The sequence below is a fragment of the Lathyrus oleraceus genome, chromosome 7 (genome assembly GCF_024323335.1).
Source record: "Lathyrus oleraceus cultivar Zhongwan6 chromosome 7, CAAS_Psat_ZW6_1.0, whole genome shotgun sequence".
NCBI classification, from domain to species: Eukaryota; Viridiplantae; Streptophyta; class Magnoliopsida; order Fabales; family Fabaceae; genus Lathyrus; species Lathyrus oleraceus.
Window position 1 is genome coordinate 379,664,168 of NC_066585.1, and position 20,463 is coordinate 379,684,630.

The window sequence follows — 20,463 nt, forward strand, 5'->3', positions numbered from 1 at the left end:
GCTCAGTGGAATTAAGAATTTCAAGTAGAGCTTGTAGTAGAATTTGTGATGTATTTTCCTCTCCCTTAAGTATAAGTAAGAATAAACTAAAGTGCTTAATCAAATCCAATTCTTTTATTGGATTTGTGGGTATAGAATGTCTATTGCCTACCCAACGTTGTTTAATCTGAATTCACTTTTGTATCAATCCTTTGCACCAAGTTACGGATTCCAAACCGAGACTGCTTGAGAAATGAAACATCATTCCACAATGCAGACATCAGGAATTTGCAGTTACCACCAATTCTTCAATTAGCTCAAAACATACAATAATCTTCTGTCTATTTTTGAGTTAACGAGTTTAGTAACAATCCTGTAACTACCCTTGTTCTAATATACACCTTGGCGTGGGAGTTTCTCAATCATATCCAAAGCCTCGTCAAATCTACCCTCCCTGCTCAAGCCTCCGAGTATCACATTGAATGTAACAGTATCATCCTCACATTCATTTTCTTTCATTTCTTTAAGCAACTCTATAGCCTCATCAATTTGCCCATTCCTACAGAAAAAATTGATCAAAGAAGTGTAGGTAACTGTATCAGGTTTCAAAACAAAGTTCTTCATTTCAGCCAACACCCCTTTTGCATCTTTTGGTTTTCCTGCTTTATATAATCCATCAACTAGGGCTGAGTTGGTACAACATCTATCATTTTTCATAAACTCAATAACATTTCTAGCACGACCAATATTTCCTTGAAAGCTTCGTCCATATACATTAGAGTCAAAATTTTCTAAGGGATAAGACAAACTGGGTGTTTTTTCATCCTTATAAAGAGCATAGCCAAAGACTCCTTGTGCCTCAACTTCATCCACACAGTCTTCAAGACCTCACTCAAGTAACTTTAGGTATCCACCAGGTTGTACCGATTCACCTACAATCCTATCCGGTTCACTCAAATCTCTTTCAATCACATGCACTCGTCGTCCATCCTTCCCAAGTGTATAAGCAAAAGCAGCAAAAAATGAAAAAAAAAAATTCAGGACCAAATCGGGGTATGATAGTGTGTAGCACTGAATGAATTTGCAGGGAGTTTCATTTGTGTGCAGCTGACTTGGGAATTATTGTAGCTGACTTGCTTGCTTAGAATTGGATTGGGAGTTTGGGATTAGATTATAATTTGTAATGTAATGAATGTTATTGAGTGAAAGTATTGAATTGGTTTGTAAATGGAAATGGTTTGAATTAATATTAAATGGAATGTTATTTAATGAATGTTATGAATGTATATTGAATGGAATGTTATTTAATGAATGTTATGAATGTATATTGAATGGATTGAAAAGTTTTGAATGGTATTTGGAAAGTTAACTTGAATGAATGTTGGAATGGTATTGAATGAAATGTTGATGAAGGGTTGGATTTGAATGATTGAAAGTTATTTGGATTTGAATAGGATAAGAATAAACATAAGTATTAGTTTAGGTTTATTTTAAAAATCTAGTAATGAACGATCATCAAATGAATTATGATGGCTTGTTAATAATGAAATGAATTAAACCAAAGAGGGATTTCAAAATGGACATGATCAATGATACCAAGGTCAAGATAATATGGATTTAAGAATGGATTGTTGACTTCGGTCAATTGGTTGACCAAAAAATCAACAGTTGACCAGAGTCAACTATAGGCTAGAAACTTAGGGTTTTCTAGTATAAAATGGACTTGTGTAATAGACTTATAATGTAAGCAAGGTATTGAATGAAATGCAACTTGATTCTGAACTTAAATGAAGCAATGGCTTGTTCAAATGTTAAGCAACAATGAATGAACCTTGACTGAAATGCATAGATAGACCAATAATGATGACCTATAATGGCTTAAGAATCTCAATCATTCAAAAACAAATAAAGGACCAGAAGACCAATGCATTGATGCAAGCCTGAACCCAAGAACCAATAACCAATGACTGATGATCTTGAAGGTACCATATGGATGGATATGAAATTCCAAGCATAGATGCATGTAAGTTAGATGAATGAACTTTATGCACAAATCAAGTTTAGTGGTTGATAATGTATGACAAGATGGTCAACATTCTCTTCTCAATGAGCTAGTTTTAGACAATTTTGTAAGACCCCAATTTTGACCCCTAAGATCCCTCATGCCATCTCATAACTTGGCATTAGCATTGGGATCATAACTTGGTATCCTCCTCACTTATCATTCATTGGGTTTACATTTGGAGAGATCACCAAGCACATCTGTGATTGTATCATACTTTATTTTTCTTTGTCCACTAACCAAAAATACAAAAATATGTCTATGTGTAACTTTGTTTCTTTTATATGAAGTGTGTATGTCCACCTGTGCCTCATTAAGCTCACAACTAGGGTTTGAGACCCTCAATGCAAGAGATCGAGTTCGAAAAGTTCCACAATGTTTCAAAGTATCATATATGGATCCCCATGATCTTTATTTGTCATTTTGATCAAGAATCCATTAAGAGTTTGAAGTTTGTGTGTCAAAGAAGCCCTAATTCATCTGGGTATCTTGTGTGCCTTCCTCAGAAAGTTTCTTCTACATTTGGTCAAAGATATCAGGGGATACTTCATTTTACATCATCATAAACATATATGATCCTCCACCAGCCCCAAAGAACAAAGTAACTTCAAGTTTGCAAGTTGGTTCAAGGAGGTTGACCAGAAAAGTCAACTAGTCAAATCTAGGGTTTCCTAGACCCTAACTCCTACAATATTTGTCATATGAAAATGATTCCAAGAGAAAATTTACTCTTTCTTACATTCCAAACAACTTTGGAATGGAAATTCATATTTTATAGTGAAAGATTATAGGTCATTTTGTATGTGCCCTAGATAGAAGGTCAACTTCCAAGAACCATAACTTCCTCAATTTTTATGATATGAAGATAATATAAGTTTCATGATCAATTTGAAGATATCTTATTAAACTTTTATTCTTTGATAAAGGTCAAATTTCACTTGCAAGTTCATGTGCCATGAGGAAACATTATAGTTCCATTTTGGTCCTCATCATTGAACAAGCAATTTTCCTCAACTTCTAAAATCCATAACTCCATTATGATAGCTCCAAATGGTGTCAAATATGTGACCAAATTGAATATAATTGAAAGAGATACAACTTTGAAGAAGGAGCCAAAGTCATTTGAAGCTCATAGCAAAAGTTATTCAAGGTGGAAAAAGGGGTCATTTGACTTTTAACTTAGAAAAGTTTCAAGTATGTTTGATTCCTCTAACTTCAATGCCAGAATTCATCATGATCCAAGCTTCAAATGGAAAACGTCCCAACATTGAAGTTGTTCCCTATGATGGTAGCTTTCCAGAGTCCAATATCATTCAATTTGGACAAATATTGAGGGACTCGAGTATAGCTTCTTTGCATGGCCTAATTTGGCAACTTTTGAACTCAAATGTTACACTTCTTTGCATGACCTCATGTTATGATCTCAGCATCACTTGTGCACGAATTTGGTTGGATTACAATAATCATTTGAGCCTAAACACATGCCCATGCACCCATGCACATTAAATAACTATTTTTGGCCAAAATTTGAAATGGTGTAGAACTAAATTGCATAGCCTATAAATACATGTGCATTGCCTCAGATTCAAAGGGAACACTTGCCCAAGCTCTGCCCAGCAATCCTATAGCCATACTACATAGAATACCTTGAGGATTTCATTGAAATCGAGCTTCTAGTTCAACTTCTATTTCTGAACTAGAACTCCAAGGATTCACATCCATTTTGATCCTAATCATCTCCTGCAAGCAAGAGGTGGAATTGCATCAAGATTGAGCTTCAAAACTGTAACCAGAAGGTGAATTTTCTAGAATTTCAACTCTTCAATTCTCTCTCATTTCTTAAGATTTTGGCTTGATTTTTGGTTGAATGAAGCCCTACCAATGTAGGCATTGATACTGAGCTGCTTTGAGGTTGAATCGAAGCAATTCAGTTTGCACACCTCAACTTTCAACTCCACATTTCTCATTATAGAGTGAGAGTTGAAAGATTTGGAGGTCATATTTGGAATCCTCGTGATTTTCTCTTCAAAATAGTGTATGATCCATTAATTTTGGTGAACTTTTGATCTAGACCAGTCCGGTGAAGTGGTCGGAGAAGATGACTGAAGCTAGAGCTCTGGTGGTGTGTTGGCATTGTCCAGACCATCTGATCATGTGGCCACATTCTAATCTAGTCCATCCATTTGAAATACCACTTGCACGCGTCCGTTGACTAAGGCATATGGTGGATGATACGCGTGTGGCCATCAGATCTGCCACCTAAATTTATGAGGGAGATCTGGTGGCCCTTGTTTTTTCTAATTTCTTTTATTTTTCAAATTATTTTTTAAATATAATTTTCTTGTTAAATTCACTATAATTTCAATTTTAATCCAAAAATATGAGACTACCACCAAAAGCTCACAAATAATTTCATCTTCCCATTTCTGAATTAAAATTATTTTTTGGATTGAGTTTGATATTTTTAGTGAATTTAATGATTTTTGATTTGTTTTTAATTGATTTTAAATACTCCTGACTTTCAAAAAATGCCAAAAAAATTAGTCAATGATCCTTTGACCTTGTTTGAACTATGATAAATCTCTTGGCAATTTATTTGGTGATTTGAAGGGATTTGAGGTTTTTGCCCTTTAAGAATGTATTTTTCTTCATTTAAAATTTGATTTAAATTGTTTTAATTGCTTTTAATATTTTGTTGAGCTATTTTATTAACTTTGTGTTGACTCAACTTCTGTTTGGCCTTGATCTTGGTTGAATTGGACATTAATTTGATCAATACCATTGGATTTAGGGGGTTGATGAAGTTTGAACTCTATCCCTCAAGATGAATGAATGGTATTGATCAAGTGAGTTTCATCCCTTGATCGATTTGAGATCTTCTCACTTTCATCTCACTTATTCCCCAATCCATTCATGGCCAATGATTTCTCATAGATCATAATGCTAGTTGATTCATCAAATGACCTTGTGTCAGATGAATTAACAAGAGCTTGATTGAGATAGGTCCATTCTCTCTTATTTTTGTATGTGGTATGTGTAAGACCCCAATTTTGAGCCTAAGATCCCTCATGCTATCTCATTATTTGCATTGGCTTTGGGATCACACATTGGCATCCTCCTTACCCCTCATTCATTGGGTTTTCATTGGGAGAGATCACCAAGCACATTTGTGATTGTATCATACTTTACTTTCTTTTGTTTACGAACTAAAATACCAAAAATATGTCTAGTGTAGTTTCATTTCTTTTGTAGGTAGAGTGTGCATCCATCTGCACCCTATCAAGCTCACACCTAGGGTTTGAGACCATAAATGCAAAGAGATCAATCCAAAAATGGTACACATTAGTTCTAAACATAATATATGGATTCCCATGTTCTTAATTTTCCAATTTGATTAAGAATTCATCAAGAGTTTGAAGCTTGCTTGCCTTGGAAGCCCTAATTCATCTAGGTATCTTGTGTGACTTCCTCAACAAGTTTCTTCAATAATTGGTCAAAGATATCAAGGGATAATTCATTATACATAATCTTAAGCATATGTGATCCTCCATGAGTCCTAAAGATCAATAGAACTTCAAGTTTTCAAGGTTGGTTTAAAGATGTTGACTAGAGAAAGTCAATTGGTCAAAACTGGGTTCCCTAGACCCTATCTCCTATAGTTTTTTTCATATGAAAATTATTCCAATATCAAAGTTACTCCTTATGACATTACAAACAACTTTCATGTTGACATAAAGAGCTAATTTTGCTTGGAAATTCATTTTTTATGGTGAAATATTATAGGTCATTTTGTCTGAGCCCTAGTTAGGAGATCAATTTCAAAGGACAATAACTTGCTCAATATGTATGATATGAAGATGATACAAGTTTCATTATCAATTTCAAGATGTCTTATAGAACTTTTCTTCTTTGAGAAAGGTCAAATTCTACTTGCAAGGGCATGTGCCATGAGGAAACATTATAGGTCATTTTGGGTCATTACCATTGAACAAGCAATTTTCCTCAACTTATAAAATCCATAACTCCCTCATGCCAAATCCAAATGGTATCAAATTTGTGACCAACATGAACAAGAGTGAAATAGCTACAACTTTGGTGAAGGAACCATTTTCATTTGAAGCTCATAGCAAAAGTTATTCAAGGTGGAAGAAGTGGTCATTTGACTTGGTACTTAGAAAATTTTCAATCATGTTTGATTTCTCAAACTTCCACCTCAATGGAAAAGTGTTCGACATCAAAGTTGTTCCACTTGATGTCACCTTTCCAAATCATCCAAGATCACTTAATTTGGATAAGAATTGGGGGACTTCGTATGGTTCCTTTATTGGGTTTGTTTTGGCAACTTTCACATTCAAATGATCATTTCCTTTTGCATGCTTCCATGTGATGACTTCAGTACCAAGTGTGCACGAATTGGAAGTGGATTGCATCATTGTTTGGGCCTAATTCAATGCCCACGCACCCATGCATCAATGTTGTTATTTTTGACAATCTTTGGAATGGTCCAAAACTGAATTCCATAGCCTATAAATACAACCGCATTGCCTCAAGAACAACAGACATACCATGCCCAAGCCTTGCCAAGCTATCTCAGAATCCTACTCCATAGAATTCCTTGAATATTTCATTGAAATCGAGTTTGAATTTCTTCTTCTCTTTTGAGATTTAAACTCCAAGGATTCATTTCCATTTTCATCTCAATTGGTCACTACAAGCAAGAGGAGGAAGAACCAAGTGGATTCACATTGAGATCAAGCCAAATCAATGCTACCCGAAGGTGATTTTTCCAAACTTCAAACCTTTGATTCTCACTCAGTTCTTCTCCATTCTCTTTTATTATTGGTTGTTTGAAGTCCTACCAATGTAGGCAATAAGATTGAGTTGCTTTGAGGTCAAATCGAAGCAACTCAGATCGTGTACCTCAAAATTCAATTCCTCATATCTCTCCATATATTTGGAATTGGACAAAATTGAGGCTAGATTCGAGCTCCTGAGCTTTTTCTCTTTAAAATAGTGTGCTTACTTTTAATTTTTTTGAATGGTTGAGGGTGGACCAGTCCGGCAAGGTCCACCGGAGAAGACAACCAGAGCTAGGGATCCGGTGATGTGGTGGCGTGTCTCCAGCCATCTGATTTGTTTAAAATGTTTTAATCATGGCCCTTGGTTCTAGTTACCACGCATGTGGCGCATTGACTTGGCTCCACCATGTTCCCTATGTGCATGGCCATCAGATCTTCCACCTCAATTAATGAGGGAGATCTGATGGCCCTTGTTTTTTTGTATTTTATTTTATTTTCTGATTTTCTTTTAATTGCTTCTATTTTGTTTAATTCATAATAATTTCATTTTTAAATAAAAAAATATGGGACTTTCAATAAAAATCTTTAAATATTTTCCTCTTCCATATTTTGAATTAAAATCTTTTTTTGGAATAATTTTGATATTTTTCATGAATTAAATGATTTTTGACTTGTTTTAAATATTTTTTAAATACTTCTAACTTTCTAAAAATTGTGAAATTTTTTATCTAAGGTCCTTTGACCTTGTTTGACCTAGAATAAATCCCTTGGCTATTTATTTGGTGTTTTGAAGGGATTTGAGGTTTTGTCTATTTAAAAATGCATTTTAACTCACTTTTAATTTGACCACACACAAAAATAAAATGGGAGGGACCTGTCTCAATCAGGCTCATGTTGATTCATCTGACACAAGGTCATTGATGAATCAGCTAGCATTTGACTTGTAGAGAAATCATTGGTCAATGATGGATTGAGGAAGAAGAGGGATGAAGATGAAGAGGGAAGGGGAAATAGAAACCCGAATTGATCACAGGAGGAATTTCATCTGATCAATACTATTCATTCATTTTGAGGGATGAAATGTACATTTCATCAACCCCTAAATCCAATAGTATTGATCAAATGGAAATTTAAATCAACAATTATCAAGGCCAAACAGAAAGTCAAACATCACAAAGGTCAATCAAATGGCTCAATAATATTTTTAAATAATTAAATATTTAAAAACAAATTAAAAATAGTATAAAATTCATTTTAAAAAGGGCCAAACCTCAAATCCCTTCAAATCACCAAATAATAGCCAAGTGATTTATCCTAGGTCAAACAAGATCAAAGGACCTTAGACAAAAAAATATAGAATTTTTGGAAAGTCAGAAGTATTTGAAAATATTTAAAAACAAGTCCAAAATCATTTAATTCACAAAAAATATCAAAACTAACCCAAAAATGATTTTAATTCAAAATATGGAAGAGGAAAATATTTAAAGATTTTTTGTGAAAGTCCCATATTTTTTGGATTAAAAATGAATTTAATATGAATTAAACAAAATAAAGGGACTAAAAATAAAATCTGAACTAATAAACTAAATGGAAAAAAACATGGGCCATCAGATCTCCCTCATTAATTGAGGTGGATGATCTGATGGCCACGCACTAAGATCCATGATGCGCTTCAGTCAACTGCGTGGCAAACTGAGTCAAACAAACCAATGGTCAGGATTAGAACGTGGGGAGATGATCGGATGGATATGAACAAGCCACCACATCACCGGAGCTAGGGCTCCGGTCATCTTCTCCGATGGACCTCACAAGACTGGTCCACCACCAAAGTTCATGAAAATAAAAGATGCATATACTAATTTGAAGAGAAAGGTGTCGTGAACTCGAATTTACCCTCAGAATTTCCCAATTCTCATTATATAGAAAGATATGTGGAATTGAAAATTGAGGAGTATGAACTGAGTTGCTTCAGTTTAACCTCAAAGCAACTTAATCTTGCTTCCTGTATTGGTAGGTCTTCAGACAACCAAAAATCAAGCAAAATAGTGGATAATTGAGGGAGAATCGAAGAAGGGAAAAATCTGAAAAATCACCTTCGTTTTGCTTCAATTGAGCTTGACCTTGCTTCCAATTTGGCTTGGCTTGCTTCTACCAACTTGCAGGAAGTGAAATGGATGATCAAATGGCTTGTAACCTTGGAGTTTCAATCCCAAAACAGAAGTGGAATTGAAACTCAATTTCAAATGAAATCTTCAAGTTTATCCCATCAATGGAGGGTGGGAGAGTTGCAGGATCAAAGCTAGGGGGCATAAGGGTCCTCGTTCTGAGCTCAATGGCAATGTATTTATAGTCATCCAATTGATTTTCACACACTTTCAATCAAATGCCAAAAATAGCAATGTCATCTTGCATGTTTGCATGGGCGTGCACAACGCCCATGAAATGATGTGAATAGATCCAAAATCATGTGCAAATCAACCTGAAACCATGCATTAGTGAAATGAAAATTGGTCATGAAACTTTCCAAATGGGGCCATGCATTACACCCATGTGCAAGTCACTCAAAAATGTTCCAAAATGCCATTATCTTGGATTCTTTTGAAAGATAACATGAAGGGGAGAAACTTTGATTTTGAAACGTTTTCCATTTGGAGCTTAGATCATGATGAAGTTTTAGGTGGAAGTTGGAAGAACCAAACATAGTTGAAAATTTTCTAAGTTAAAAGTCAAATGATCACTTTTTCCACCTTGAATAACTTTTGCTACGAGCTTCAAATGAAAATGGTTCCTTCTTCAAAGTTATATCTCTTTCATTCCTCTTCAATTTGGTCACAAATATGACACCATTTGAATCTTGCATGAGGGAGTTATAGATTTTAGAAGTTGAGGAAAATTGCTTGTTCAATGATGATAACCCAAGATAACCTATAATGTTTCCTCTTGGCACATGCCCTTGAAAGTATAATTTGACTTTCCTCAAAGAAGAAACGTTGGAGAAGACATATTGAAATTAACCTTGAAACTTGTATGGCCCTCATATCATAAAAAATGAGCAAGTTATGGTTCTTGGAAGTTGACCTTCCATCTAGGGCATAGACAAAATGACCTTTCAATCTTTCACCATAAAAAATGACTTTCCAAGAAAAATGTCCTCTTGATGCCAACATGAAAGTGGTTTGGGATGTCATAAAGAGTAACTTTTCTCTTGGAATAATTTTCATATGACAAAAATTGTAGGAGAGAGGGTCTAGGGAACCCTAGATTTGACTAGTTGACTTTTTTGGTCAACCTCCTTGAACCAACTTGCAAATTGTAGGAGAGAGGGTCTAGGAAACAAGCTTCAAAATCTTGATGAATTCTTGATCAAAATGACAAATAAAGAACATGGGGATCCATATATGATACTTAGAACCAATATGAACCTTTACTTGATTGATCTCTTTCACTAAGGTTCTTAAACCCTAGATATGAGCTTGATGAGGCACATATGGAAACACACACACACACACACACACTACCTACAAAAGAAACAAAGCTACACTAGATATATTTTTGTATTTTGGTTAGTAAATAAAGAAAAACAAATTATGATACAATCAAATGTGCTTGTTGATCTCTCCCAATGCAAACCCAATAAATGAGGGGTAAGGTGGATACCAAGGTGTGATCCCAAAGCCAATGCAAATGATGAGATATCATGAGGGATCTTAGGGTAAAAATTGGGGTCTTACAGGTGCCCCTATTTAAGGACATTCTAGCCGAGGAAGTGAAGGTTAAAATTTTCGTATCAACTCGGCAGAATGGACTTAAATAACAACATCAAGAAATAAATTTTGGTCCCTAAGAGATCTCATGATGCATATGATATGAATGTAAAACTAATCTTTGAGGGGGATATATTGCCACAAAGGAAAAGAATCCGGAGAAACCGAAAATCCGTAGGAGCATAATCCATTCCATAAGGAAAAGTCACTAGGGAGACAGAGACTCTGGGGATAAAAGTTATGCGTAGGCCAGGCTATGACTTGAAAACTGTTGGAAACACGAGGGGATTTCCATGAAAATAAATCAATGGAAAGACTCAGTTGCAGGGGACAAGATATTTGCAGGGGACGAGAGTAGATTAGAATAAAGCTGAAATACTCAAGCCTAAAGGAAATTCGATTTCACAAAGAAATACGAACCTAAACTCAACTAGGGAATAAAAACTTCAACACGGTAGTAAAAGAGATATATTATCTACCACCGGTTACTGGGTAAGAAGATAATCCACTCGGACAGAGGGACATTCATTACCGGTTAGGGTAAACATATCAAGGATGACTCGCTGAGGAAAATGAGGAATATTCATTACTGGTTACTAGGTAAGAATAACCTATTAGGGAAAAAGAAACCAAATAGGAATTACAACTATCTTTTTACTGGGTAGAAAATCAAAGAGAGAGTATCCATCACTCGTTAAAGTGAACATATCAAGAATAAACTCAAAGGGAAGAATATTTGTCACCGGTTAAGATGAACATATCAAGGATAGACTGTCGAGGAAATAGGAATTACAACTACCGGTTAGTAGGTAGAAAACCAAAGAGAGAGTATCCGTCATCGGTTAAGATGAACATATCAAGGATAAACTCAAAGGGAAGAATATGATTTATATCTACCATTTACTGGGAAGAATACCGTAAATAGGAGTTACAACTACCGGTTTACTAGGTAGAATACCAAAGAAAAGAGAAAATCTGTCACCAGTTAAAGTGAACATATCAAGGATAAACTCTCTAGGGAAAGAAGGAATTACAACTGCCTTTTTACTGGGTAGACAACCAAATAGAAAGAATAGTTGTCATTGATTAAGATGAACATATCAAGGATAGACTCGCTAGGGAGACAAAAAAACGAATCCGCTGGAGAACATCAAAGAAGTAAATTACCTTTTACCGATTATTGGGTAAATTAACACATGTAAAGTACTCAATCATCAAGAACGATATTACCGATTACTGGGTAATAAACTCTTGGGGACCAAAAGATCTATCTAGATAGGAGCTAGAAAGAAACGATCAAACAAGACTCAACCCAATGAGGATATAACTCAATGGGAGTGGTACCATCCATATAATGAACTGGGGAGGAGACTGAAATAACGATCGTTCACGAGGAAATAACTTAGTGGTAAAGAAGAAAGGACAAACTATTTCTACTTAAGGGGCTGACACTCTACAATTGAAGGAGGACATACACACCAAATTTGTATGGGGAATTGATATCACCAAAGCAGGGGATAAAAAAAAGGTCAATGTGACAATAATGCATAATGAAATGTCTGATGTTATGTTTATGCATGAGTATGTATATGATTATGCTGACAAACGAGCACAAAGGATACAAACATGAAGATCTGAATCATCACAACTAGATACTCGGTTAATCTCAACAAGATGGGAACACCAACTAGAGAACTTGCTGGGGATGAAAATAAATCATCGAGGATATAAAACTCTAACTACAAGATGAATTCACTCTGGTTGGGGAATGTCATGAAGAACATGCAATCTGACCAAAAATTGCTAAAAATTCAGCACTCTGAAGAGACGGGATATATATATATATATATATATATATATATATATATATATATATATATATATATATATATATATATATATATATATATATATATATATCCGTAGCAATCAACAAAGGACCAGAACAAATCCAACTAAAACTCATTTCTCAAAAGAGGAGGAGACAATGCTGTTAGGGGATAAGTCAAGAATAACAAAGATCTTGCTTAAAACTCAAACTCTCTGGGAGAGGAGAACGATACAGCTTAGCAACTTCGCGGGGATGAAAGCATTATTGAGAATATCAACCAATATGTTAAGGATAAGGATCTGCTGAAGACCCACATCTCAAGCCGAGGGATATATATATATATACTTTTCAAAGCAATAAGTCCCCACTGCGGGGAATTTTAGGTCAACACCTATACCAAAGGGGAGACAACCCTGCAGGGGAACATCATCAATACTGCTCATAATTAAATATTGTCTGAAGGAAGAAATCTTTTATCAGAAGATGGAACTCCGTTGGGAACCCAAGTCACAACAAGAGGTAAAAACTTTGAGTGGGGGGAACTAGACGATCTACTGGGGATTCCATCCAAAAACAACTTTGCAGGGCTTCACCGGGGATTCAACAATCGGATTTGCAAACTCATGCAAGGGAGAAACTTCCACAACTATGCAACAACCAAATAAAGGTGTTAGGGATATGAAAACCAAATAAAGGTTCCACGGAGATCCAGGGTTCATGTAAAGACACAAATGCAAATGAAGATCATAAGTCCTCAGCTGGGGACAGATGATGAACTACAAAGAGAATAACACATCATCTTTACTGGATAGTGTAGCGGTGTATTCGTCGCTATATGATCTATCGATTAAATCATAAGCTAGGAGATACATTGAAATATTTCGAGTCGCCACCGCACTTTTATTTATCCAAAGGATTGGCTAAAAAGCGAACAAAAGCCTAAGAAGTTTTACACGTAGAAAACTAATAAAAAGATCAGAGATTCTGGGTAAGGGGTAAATTACGCAATGGGAAGGTGTTAGGCACCCACTACGTCCTAGGTACTCCTAGGGAGCCCTTTTCACACTTGTTATGCAAAAATTATTATTTGTTATGACATAAAGATTGTGCAAACATGATTGGGATGATGAGAAAAGAATATACATTTTATTATTTATTGGGTTCGAACGGATGAACCCGTTGCCTACGTACCTTCCATCAAAGGTAAGGATCAGAACGCCGTAGTTCGGCTAAAAGATTTCCAAAAGTGGGTTAGGTTCAATTTTAAACACAAACCCTAGGTCTTACGTTATCCACGGGAGAAAACTCAACCTTATACAAACAACAACGTCCACCATGTGAGAACAGCTTCAACTGGCCAGAGAGGGGTTAACCCTATAATAGGCGAGGAAGACTTACAATTCAATCACTAAAGACAAAAGGTGAGATTAACATCAACCACTAAGATAAATCAAACCTATAGCTCATGCATGAAAAGATTAATGGACAAAGCCAAAACAAGTGAATGAATGGAGTTACTGATTATGATTATGAAAATGAAGTCAAAGTATAATTAAGATCAATTCAAATAAGTATTATGAAATGGATTTTGGAAAAAAGGTCAAGGACTTGAGTCCAGGTTTTTAGTTAAAAAAAAAAAACATGAAGATGTTTGCACAACACTTATGTCAAATTTGAAAGGTAAATGTGTGAAAAGGTTCTAAGACGTAATGAATGATGAATGGATGAGGATGGATTGTAAAACTTCTTAGAAGGTTCACCTCTTGAAATCATATAGCAGATGATTCAAGTGTGTCCTTTGGAATAGCAATGGCAATAATAAACAAGCAAAGCAAGCAAAAGCGGATATCGGATGCCAATCAATGGTCTTATACCAATCTCCTAAAACAAAACGGGATATCAGATGCCACTCAATGGTCTTACACTAATCTCCACAGGCAAAGAAATAAAAGCGGATACCGGATACCAATAAATGGATTTACACCAGTCTCCTAAAACAGAACAGGATATCAGAAGCCACTCAATGGACTTACACTAATCTCCTCAAAAGAAAAGCAAAGATGAAATATGGAAGTCAACTGCCAATCTATCTGGACTTAGATTAACTCCACAGTATGCTCACAGGAAATCCAATGCCACATTACAGGGACTTACAATGGATCCTCACATACAAGAACAAAAGCAACAATGTGATCACAGGAATGCAAATGCCAACTTACAGGGACTTATAATTGCAACCTCTCACACAAACAGATGAACAAACTATGATCACAGGAAAGCAGGTGCCAACTTACAGGGACTTATAACTGCAACCTCACATACAATCAAACAGATCAAACTATGATCACAGGATAACAGATGCCAACTTACAGGGACTTATAACTGTATCCTCCCATACAAACAGATAAACAGAAGATATGAGTGACCAATGAGGTCTTACACTCTATCCTTCCATATCATAGGAGCAAAGGCCAAAAGAGATGGACTTACAATTGTCCTCAATGGGCAAACAACAAATGATAGCATCACAAAACAGATGAGATGATCATGCATTAATGGCAATTGATGATGATGATAAATGCATAGCATATAAGCAAGCAAGTTCACAGGAAGCAATCAATCAATCAGTGAATATCAAACAGCACACTCTATAGCCAAACAATGGGGGCTCACATAAGAGGGTTTGACTTTAACAGTCCACTGTGATAGGTAAGTGTCGCTCTTAACCTGGCCATTGAGGGGCTCAGGTGAAGCAGATGAATAGGAGATGAGGGGTGTGCCTCATTGCTTCAATCTCATATCAGAGAGAGCATCAAAGAAAGTGTGGGAGTTCAGAAAGTAGGAACTCTCTCCACATTATTGACTCGATTAGATCTTGGGTATTTATCTCATTGCTTCAACCAGGTACTGGGAGCAAAGAGAGGACACACTGAATAGTGGGGGATAGATTACTTATCCCTACCTTCCACCAATTGCCTTACTTGAAGGACTTTTCCTGCTTAGGACAAAATTAAACACACACAGGCATTGCCTCTTAAGGAGGACTTCAGACAGTTTGCCCGGTCAAATAACAGACCGGGTCTCCAGACTACATGAAGAAGAAAGGTTTCTACCTCAAAGCAAATGCTAAATAGCAAAGCAAGCAAGCAAGTTCAAAGAACTTAAGCAACTAAAGCACCTGCAAAAGTCAAACTCATTAGTAAACAAGTCAACAGCCAAAACCAAAAGGAAATGAACCAATAGTCACACAGAGGGACCACTTGTGCAAGGCACAAAGACTCAAGTATGAGTCACCTACAAAACAAGGGTTAGCATGTGGCAAACAATCAAATTCAATCACATTTGAGTGATCCTTAAAGCATGGGTGCTCAACCTGAAACAACAGCTCAATGGTAAGCTCAGAAGACCACTAGGACTAGCCTAGGGTCAAAGATGAAAGAAAAAGTCAAGGCAGCAAACAATATTCAATCAAAGTCAACTTCAATCATGTAAGAAGCAAACACAATTGGATTCAAACTTATATCATGCATCATGGTCATTTCATATGCAAAAGGATGCAAAGCATGGCAAGAGAAGCATACAAAAGTCAACAGCAAAGACTTCATTCAAAAGTCAACTCAAACATTTTCAAAAATTATGAAATAAATCACACTCAATCCTAACATCTAACATGGTATACATGTAAAATTTCATGGCATTTGGATGAGAGGAAGGCAGTCAAGTAAAATCATGAAGTCAAAACAAATTCAAGCAAGCATGGTGAAAGTCAACAAGCATGGGTCAACTTCAAAAAATCATATCAATTTGAAAACAAAAGAGAAATGAATGAAATTAACACCAATGCAAAGCTTGAGATGTCTAGTTATCACATATGAAATTTCATGGTCATGTGATAAGATATGAGAATTTCACAAAGGATTTGGCAAAGCATAGCACAAAAAGTCAACAAATGACCACATATGGAAGAAAATTCTCAATCAAATGGAAAACAGCAAGATTAATTCCAATAAAATTCATACATCAATTAGACATACAAGGGATCATTCATGCAAAATTTGGGGTCATTTGGATGTAGGGAAGTGTGTGAACAAAAATTGTGAAAATGCATGATCATGGTATGACACCAAATGCAACACACAACTTCAAAAAATCATAACTATCAATCCACAAATGATAAATGCACAAACTTTATATGGAAATGAAGATCAATGTGTCTAGTTTCACCACAAAAAATTTCAAGCTCATTGGATGCAACATGACAATTTCACAAAGAGAATGGCACAAGGTATTATTTTGGCATACATGTCAAGAAAGTAATTATCAATTAAAATCCAGCCAATGGAAAAATCATTAAAATTCATAATTAAATACTAGACTCAATTGTGAACATCATGGAAAAAGAATCATAATTTTTGGATGAAAAATGAATTGGAAATTAATTATTGAAGTTGAGGGAAATAAATGGTGAAACATGAATAAAAAGCAAGGCAAAGTGGTCAAACCAAGGTCAACGAATGGCAATTTTGTGATTCTGCAGTCACTTATTGAAGTGCTGCGTTTTGGCCCTACAAAACGAAATGTTTTGATTGGCTCTCAGCCAATAAAACAGTAACATGGCCAATGGTTCAAAAATCTGGTTTTCACATACACCCTTAGGGTTTTCTAACAGCATGGCTCAGCATCATGGTTCAACAACATCCAATCGAATTCAATCAACAAACACACAACAGCATGTAATACATAACATGTGGTTTTCCTGGGGAAGTTCAAAACAGCAGAGCAAGCTTCATGATATTTCCAGCAAGTTCATCATCTGACAAATAAATTCCAACATACACACACAGCAGCACGGCAGTGGTTCACGTGTAGCATCAACATCATGCAGTAAACACAAACAACAATAGCATTCAACATGGCATTGTGGAAAAAAAACTGGGCAAAGTTTATGGTTTGGCATGGACAGAAGCATGTACATATTAAGCATTATCGAGATAACAACAAGACCAAACACAGCAGGTGGAATCCCTGGGCAGTTCAATCATACAGCAAGCAATATCATTTTCAATGTTTATCATCATCCAACTAATCCAAACAAACAATAGCAGCAGTATCAAACAAATCAATATCTGATGAACTCGAAAAGCAAGGCAAACAAACATGGCATTGGTATAAGCATGTTCATGCATCATCATCATTATGCAGCAACCAAACAACAGCATTCAACATATCATCCAATCATCAATCATCATGTAATCATCATCATGTAATCATCATCATTCAACATTTCAATGGTAACAGCATACAATATATATTTCACATGGATTTTGCTGAGCATGTGCCTAAAGTTTCAAACACTGCGGCAGGCTTAATCAAGAACAGCATTCATTATCATGTCCATCACCAAATCAAACAAAAACAACCAACAGCACATAGCAGCATAGCATTCAGCAAGCAATGTTTATCATTGTCACAGCCACAGGACATGGAAATCAATTCATAATCAATTGAAACTCAGCATAGCAGTACATGTTCTTTAGCATAGCAGTACATGTTATCACCAACATCAAAAATGACTTAGCCCAAACATACATCAGCAAGGGTTTAGCATAGCATGGTCATCAATCATCAACATTGAAGGTCATGGCAATTGAAATTCCAACAATACACAACTGACATGGCAATTGGTAATGCTCACAATGCAACCAAACAACAGCATACAACATGTTTCAAATTTGCAGCAGGGCAGTAACAGCATGGTTTCAGTATTCAAGCACCAACCATAACCAACATCAACAATCAAAAACAAACAATGTAACAGCATCACTAAACAGCATTAGCCAACAGCAAAACAAGCAATACTCAAGGGAGAAATCTGGATATGACATCAGGTTTGAACAGCAGCATTGGCATTCAGCATTCAACTCATGACCAAAACTAAACCAAGTCTCACACAATCAACATCATCATCTCATGATCTTAATCATCAAAAGACAATTGCAACAAACAAATCACACAAAAACATGGCCTTAATGCTCATGTAGCAACATAATACAAGCAAACTGAGTATGAGTCATATGGATTTCTAAGCATGTTCACACGGTTATAGCATTTAATGGTTCTTTGGGTTCAAGCATAACAGCAGCAAGGTTTAGCATGGTATCATGGTAAGTTCATGAAATAACATACAACATTTGAACAACCAAGTATAAGCAAAACCAACAATGATCATGACCTATGAAAACATCATTAGCATGTGCATTAGCTAGCAACACAACACACACAATCATGAATTCCTGTATTGGGCAGAGTTATAATTTCCAAACAGCAGCAGGTATTAACAGTATGGCAGCACATTCATCATAACAACAGGGTTTTAGCATAGCAGCAGGGTTCAATTAGCATGGCATAATGTGTTCATCAAAATCATCATTAATTGAAGTTCCAACCAACAAGCAACCAAACAACAGCAGGGCATACCTGTTCAGCTCATAAACAAAATCACACAATAACAGCCAGCATACTCACATTGTCACCAACATCAAACAGAATGACTTGACCAAACATACATCAGCATGGTATTAGCAAGCAGTCAACATAAATCATATGGTTTTCTGGGAAAATATATTAGTTTTCATGAACAGCAGCAACAACATCATTCTGAGCTTGAAAATTCGAGATGTTCAGAAAACAAAATCACACATACTAACATCATCATTAAACATCCAACAACAAGAATATCAAGTCCAAATTCATTAAATCAACCCCAGCAATGCAAATCGACCAAAAGTTCATTTGTAACAAGAAAAAGAAAAGCAGATTTCTCCATCAAGAGAACACCATTTCAAACAAACTTTATTTCCTTAGAATCAGCATAAGATGATCTTTCATGAACATATCATAGCATTGCATATAATGGAAGTCGATTCACTTACTTGTTCTTGAAGAAAAATGTGAAACAGTGGCCCTTGGTGTGTGATAGCTTGAAACAGGTGAAGACCTTGGCTCTAAATGATGGATGATAAACTCGTTTCAACTCACACTTGCTTGGACTTCTTCAAAACTCTAAACTGCCATGGTTGGTTCCTTGGAAAACAGAAAATGATGAAGGCTGGACAGATGAAATTTTATGGTTCAAAGAAGCTCACCAAGGTGTTTTTGTGGAGAAACAATGAAGGGGATTCTAGGGTTTTCAGTGTTTTGTGCAGAAAAACCAATTTGGCCAAAATGCACAAGGAGAGAGTGAGTGGTTTTTTTCTGTGGCTGCTGCAAAACTAGGGTTTATTTGGACAGAAAAACATTTATATATCACCTGTTTTACATCACTTGATTAAATGGTAAGCTTGGTTTATGCTAAATGATTCAATTTGCCATTTTGCTAATTATGGAACAAGTGAAAATGGTGGGTGTGTTTGTCTGCACAAATGGGCTTATGAAATGCTGCAGAAGGACCAATGCAATTGCTACTTGTGGTTTGTACAAAAGCTGCTGTACTGGTTTTTACTCTTTTGAAGCCAATTGCTAAAAATGCCAACTTTGTACCTTGGTTCAAAATGTGGAAAAATGGTGGTGTGATGATGATTTTGGACTTTGAGCAAATCACAAATAATATATGAAACATTTCCCAATTGGCAAAAATGAGAAAAAAGTCCTAAATCAAAAAGTCAACTGTGAGTCAAACTTTGATTTTTAAAGGAATAATCCCAAAAATGCCATTTTGATTGGCAAGGTTTTAGGTCATGAAATTTATATTTTTGGAAAGAGGATGAAAAATGTGATGTGTAGGAAAAAACCCCACCAAATTTGGCCTTATGGTTTGAGAGATATGGCTTGTTGAAGTTCAAAAATTGGTGAAAATGATTTGATCATATCTTGACAACCACACATGGGATTTTGATGTTCTTGGACTTTTTGAAAATGGGAGAACAAGATCTTCAACTTTCATGTTGGGCAAAAATTCATTTGGAGCTTGTATCATGATGTAGGTTTAAGATCAAGAAGTTTCCATTTTTGGCAGTTGAAATTACAGGT

At 35.8% G+C, this 20,463-nt stretch overlaps 1 protein-coding gene across 1 annotated transcript in view; it reads right to left on the reverse strand.

Annotated features, from left to right (window-relative positions):
* Positions 1-369: 369 nt before the first annotated feature.
* The window catches only part of LOC127103927 (pentatricopeptide repeat-containing protein At5g18475-like), a 48,907-nt gene continuing 28,813 nt past the window's right edge, over positions 370-20,463 (reverse strand). The window contains exon 3 of the mRNA XM_051041157.1: positions 370-857. Coding sequence (XP_050897114.1) covers positions 370-857 — 488 coding nt within the window. The remainder of the gene's footprint in view (positions 858-20,463) is intronic.